Source organism: Nicotiana tomentosiformis, chromosome 5, assembly GCF_000390325.3.
Source record: "Nicotiana tomentosiformis chromosome 5, ASM39032v3, whole genome shotgun sequence".
Classification (NCBI taxonomy): domain Eukaryota; kingdom Viridiplantae; phylum Streptophyta; class Magnoliopsida; order Solanales; family Solanaceae; genus Nicotiana; species Nicotiana tomentosiformis.
In genome coordinates, this window is record NC_090816.1 from 27,519,144 (window position 1) to 27,524,737 (window position 5,594).

At 35.7% G+C, this 5,594-nt stretch overlaps 1 protein-coding gene across 2 annotated transcripts; it reads right to left on the bottom strand.

The window, feature by feature from the left end:
- Positions 1-1,244: 1,244 nt before the first annotated feature.
- Positions 1,245-4,808, bottom strand: LOC104109491 (UDP-glycosyltransferase 86A1-like). Of its 2 annotated transcripts, XM_070174763.1 has the most exons (3): positions 4,588-4,808; positions 3,040-3,586; positions 1,245-2,380 (listed from the first exon to the last, which is right to left on the bottom strand). In XM_070174763.1, the coding sequence occupies exons 2-3, from the start codon at positions 3,575-3,577 to the stop codon at positions 1,455-1,457; spliced, it is 1,464 nt and encodes a 487-aa protein (XP_070030864.1). In that variant the 5' UTR covers positions 3,578-3,586; positions 4,588-4,808; the 3' UTR covers positions 1,245-1,454. The 2 variants fall into 2 exon arrangements, with proteins under 2 accessions (XP_070030864.1, XP_070030863.1); XM_070174762.1 differs by lacking the exon at positions 4,588-4,808 and having other exon boundaries at positions 3,040-3,694.
- Positions 4,809-5,594: the final 786 nt, after the last annotated feature.

Consider the following 5,594-nt stretch of genomic DNA (forward strand, 5'->3'; position numbering starts at 1 on the left):
AGCTATTTACAATCAGCTAATCCAAACGGGCTCTATAACTCTGGAGTAGAGATCACCGTTTTGCTAATTGGAGGTTCAATGCAAATCACCCCATCATTACGCAGCTCTCCTATTTTTTTCAAATTACCTTGACCTGTAGGAAATCTTATTTCGATGAAAACGAAACTGACTTTTCCTTTTCCATATTAATCCTTAAAAAGAAAGTTTAACCAATAGGAAACGGATATGGAAAAGAGGAACATTCCTAATAGGAAACTACCTACGTTTTCCAGCTTTAGGAATCCTTACATAAATAGCATTTGTTTCCACTTTCCATCTCTCTCTATAAATATACATACATAACAACCCTTTAAGTCAAATCTATCAACTTTCAAGCATAACCCATACTTTGAAGAAGGCCTAAAATTACATGCACAGACGGTATAATAGCAGTTGAGTACAGTTTAGATAGTACTGAAGCAAATTATTCGATCTTTATAACTGTTGTGATTCCTATATTTTTTTACAATATTATATTAGTGCATAAAACTTCTAGAGAAAGAAAAAGAAGGAGAACACGAGATGGGGACGGGAAAGAAGAAGATAGAAATAAAGCAAATCATAAAGGAAGCATCAAGAATGGTGACATTCTCCAAGAGACGCAAAGGTCTTTTCAAGAAAACTTTACAACTCGAATCCATGACTGGTGCTCGTGTTGCTGCTATTGTTTTCTCACCCACTGGAAAACCTTACACTTGCGGCGATGTTAGTTCTGCCATTGACAGGCACTTTTCTAGTTCTATAGATCCATTATCTGGTTCTGGTGATGTTTGTATAAGCGGCTCGAGATCAACGACCTCGAGAAACGGTCTCCGGAATTGGTTAGAAAATATCGACGTTGAAGAACTTTTGTTGTTGAAGGAGCAATTGGAAGGAACAAGAGAGAAACTTGCTTGCATGGAGGATTCTGAGTCCTTTCTAGCTTTGTTTATGTCATAGATATATGTATATATAGGCCCTTATAGTCTTTTTTGATTTCCCACTCGATGTCTGATACCTAAATAGGAGCCCCAATTAATCCAGATTCATACCTCGTAAGGGCCATTAAAGGGGGAGCCACTTCCGACCATGTTTTTTTTCCATTTCGCGGGCTCAAACACGAATCAAATATCTAACATTCTTATATCCCTCAAAGGAATGCATCTATGATTGTTTTAATAAGATAGGAGAAAAGATTAAAAAAGAGTTTTATGTACACAATCAGATCATTGAAAAGCTAAATGCATGTCAATGTTTAAACTGAACATGGTTTGTGACTAGCAAAGATGGTAGGTAACATGTTTGATACTGGCCGATTTACACCAAGATGTTTAAATTTCTTTTTAACCGTAAGTGAATGAAGCTTAAATCTAGTAATAAAATAGGTGTGTAATGACATTTGAGATCCTAAATATGCTATATATGATCATCCCATACTAAAGTAAGCTTGTGTTGTTAATCTTGCTTTTCTGCAGAATTTTGGACTTGAGGTCACAGATTAATTGTTTGTAATTTCTTCCTGAAGATCCATTTTCGGATAATGCATCTTCGAGCTTCCTCCTGGTTTTCTCTAAGTTGATCCTTAATTTATTGGCTTCAGAAGTGAAACAGTCTATTTTCTGTGCAATTTCCTGTCTTCTGAGGATTCTGCCACTGCAAAGATCAAAACCAACTTTCCACTCACTAACCACCAGTTTTCTGTTAGTAAATTGATCAGTGAATATAGGAAAACACAACATTGGAACTTTGCACCAAATACTCTCCAAAACTGAATTCCACCCACAATGTGTCAAGAATCCTCCTATAGCTGGATGTGAAATTACATCAATTTGGCTACACCATGGCACAACTAATCCTCTGTCTTTTACGTCGTCCTCAAATCTTGATGGGAAAATATCAGTTTCCTTAGACCATGTGATGTCGGGACGAACTACCCAAATAAAGCTCACTCTGCTTAGAAGAAGTCCATGAGCTATTTCAAGAACATCTTGTCTACTAATATTTGCAAGACTTCCAAATGATATGTACATAACTGAACCTTTTGGCTTGGCATTTAGCCACTGGATGCAGTCTGATTCCACCCATAGGTTTGTTGGTATAACACTTTTGGTAAAGCCATTTGGGAGAATTGGTCCTACTGCATAAAATGGCTTCTTCTCTTGTAAAGCTGAGATTGTTGAAGACTCTAGTTCTTGTACTGTGTTGCAGATGATCATATCTGCTTTCTTTGCATCTTCAAGTGAGTTGAATATGTAGTGGTGCATTATACTCCATGGCTCGGGATCTTGAATGTATGAAGGAAGATCTCCTGGTTCAATAGCCTGAACGCCCGGTATGTAACGTATCGTGTCTTCACGGTTATCTGTTAAAGAATTAAAATTTTATGCTATCCGTGTAATTTAACTTGTTATAGCAGACTGTACTTTGTTTTTGGGGTTATCAGATCAAATTTTGCTATAAACAATTACGTGTTATGACAGGTAACTTAACCTGATAGTGTAAATTTTTTATCACTGCCAGTGCATAGAACTTGAACTCTAAGAAGAATATGTAAAGGAATTGAGAACTCAATAATAAGAACCAAAAACTACCTCTTTGGTTACTTGCATTTTTGGCGCAGAGAGGAGATCCCATTTTATATAGACAGATGGCTAGATTATTTTGAGCCCTAATACATATTTGTAGTTAGGGGTAGAGCTAGGTGGAGGCAAGGGGGTTCGATTGAATCCCCTTCATCTAAAAATTATACTACGCAAATAGGGAACTTTTTTTCGTCATATATAACTGTTGAATCCCCTTAACGTATAGAAATATTCTAGTGTAGTGGTAAAGGAGGCTCAAAAGTTTGTTTAGGTCATAGATTCAAATCTAAATTTTAACAATCTAGTATTTCTTTGAATCTCCTTGTTTAAGTTTGTGCCTCCGCCATTGCTTATATTATGCCACTTTTGTATAGTTGACACCTTTTTGATGTACATTAATGAAATATTTTGCTTTATTAAGAGCGGCAAGAAATCATACCTTGAGAACCAAAGTGACCATTTCTTTTTAATAGGTCCATATGATAGTAACTTGTGAATGCCAGAGCTGGTTCAGTCCAGAATGATATGTTAACAAGATTGTACTTCTTGGCAATCTCTGATGGCCAAACATAGAAACTATCAGCTATTAGGCAAGAAACTGTAGGATTATGGTTCGAATTGACAAGATTTCCCACAAGATCATCCACATGTGCTGAGAAAACATGTAATAACCCTTCCATGAACTGATTGTGGTTCCCTGCTCGATCGAAGTTCAGTGGGAAACCATCACATATCGTTGTGTATCGAATATCAAGGCCAAATTTTCGTGCCTCAGAGAAAATGTCATAATCCAGAAAGCTGCCAGATAGTGATTGAGCTTTCATCAACCTTTGATGAGTTGATTGTGTATTGACAAAAGTTATGGTGAGACCTTTGGATGCAAGATTTATTGCAAGATGAGTGAATGGTACAATGTGACCTTGAAGAGGCGCTGGTATCATTATGGCATGTGGCTTTATGTTTTCTTCTGGTTCCATTTTTTGTGCCTGCAGTGATCGGAAAGTGTTAGTCCTCAAGCCAAATGATGTTATATACGCTGACAGTATAATTTTTTTGAAACTATCAGTGAGTTTAAACATTTGATAACATGTTAGTTACCATTTTACAAGTAATTATCTTTTAATTGACCAGATTGTTTAAATTTTATGTACTGTTGGTGCGTAGAATTTAAACTCATGACATAACAGGCCCCAGAAACTAACATGCCAGTAAACCTCATTCAAATGATTGGCTTCTTGTTCTTGGATATGGTTAGTTTTAAGGGGTAACAATAGCAAACTTAGTATAATCCCACAAGTGGGGTCTGGAAAGTGTAGTGAGTACGCAGATCTTACCCCTACGGTGAATACTGTTTCTAGTAGAAACTCGTCAAGGGGTTAGTTTTCAGGGGTAAAAATTAAAATCTAAAAGGAACTAAACATGATTAGTAGGAAGCTAGTCAAGATTTGACATGTTCAGTTTTCCTCATTTCTCCTCCAACTGACTACTAGATCTCTTGTGTTTCTTGGATTAACCAGTGTCTAGAAGTCATTTCAACTCAACACAAAAGATGCTTCAAAGTTTCAAGCAATTTTGTAGTGAAAGGAAGCCAAGTGGGATGGCATTAAGATCCAAAAGCATATTGAAAAAAACCAGGTTCACAACAGTCATAGAAGGTGAGTACTCTGAGCCTTTGAACTTGTAACACAGTACTCAAACCTCCCAAGAAACAAATACAAACATCAATAATGACTCAGTTCTAAACAATTTGGGATCGGCTATATGAATCCTCAGCTATCAATGTCACTCCGCTTACAAATAAAGACTTCTGGAAAACATAGGTAAGGTAAAACGTGTTAATATGACTAAAACTTAATTCAAGAGATATCTATTCTGTGACATAAATAACATTTCATATAAGTTTTAACAAGTCTCAGAAATGTCTTCGAAATAAGAAACAAATAAGTACATCCAGTAAATATTTGTTCTGTAACTAGACATTTCATACCTGTAAGCTCTTTTCAACTCGGCAAAGAGGATTTTGTGCAGAAATGGCAGTTTCCAAATAAGATTCTTGGATGGGTTAGCTGAAGATAAAAAGAGAGAAAGAAGAGGCCTTTCTATGCTTAAAAAAAAGGACTTTTGAGGACTTCTCGGTCTTTACTAGTAATTCTTTTGTGGTGTTGGTGTGTAGTGTGTGCAATAAAAAATTAGAGCCACTACTGATTCTTTTTTTTGGGAATTTGTAACTATTGGAATCTACCCTGATATAAAAAGAGATAAATATATAGTTTTCTTAATCACTTTTATTATATTAGGGGAAAATTGGCGCTTGGAAATGTGTCCATCCACATGGGATGTAAACCACAAAAGTGTTATAGTTTATCTGCAACCCAATCTTTCTGTCTTGTTTGATAAGTGTTTGAGTGGAATTGGCTTTATGTTATATCGAAAGAACGATAAATATGGTTTACATGGTGTTACAGGCGGTGTAAAATAGACTTTTATGATCCGATCTTTTTTCGGACGTCGCACATAACGAAAGTTTAATGCATCGGACTGTCTTTTTTTTATCCTTATATTATCAGAAATAGTTTAAAAATACCTTCCCTTTAAATATCAATTCAATTGGGATCTTACCGTTATATTTTTGTCCAAATATACATCTAATTTAAACTGACATATGACATCACAAGAATATAAACTCATCCCCAATTTTAATATCCGGATCCAATTAAAATCCATCCCTCACCCGACCCATTGCCATTACTTCATTTGTTTTCCCTTTCTTCTTATTTTCTCAGCCATCTAACCTCCGTCAATGGAAACCATTCTTTTTACTCGCTCATTTTTTCTTCCTTATAATAGTAGTAACTGTTTTCTGCTTTTCTTTAGTGGATCTTCTTTGTGATTATAAACTATCAATTCTGATTAGTAGGGTAGGATTGTTATTGAGGTTGGTGAAGTTACAGTTTTCCTTCACATATTTTAAAACTATTTCCGATAGTACAATAA

Coding starts and splice junctions, on each gene's coding strand:
- LOC104109491 (XM_070174762.1), bottom strand. CDS start 3,679: ATGTTTAAACTCACTGATAGTTTCAAAAAAATTATACTGTCAGCGTAT. Junction 2,381..3,039: donor TGGTCACTTTGGTTCTCAAG/GTATGATTTCTT, acceptor ATTCTTTAACAG/ATAACCGTGAAGACACGATA.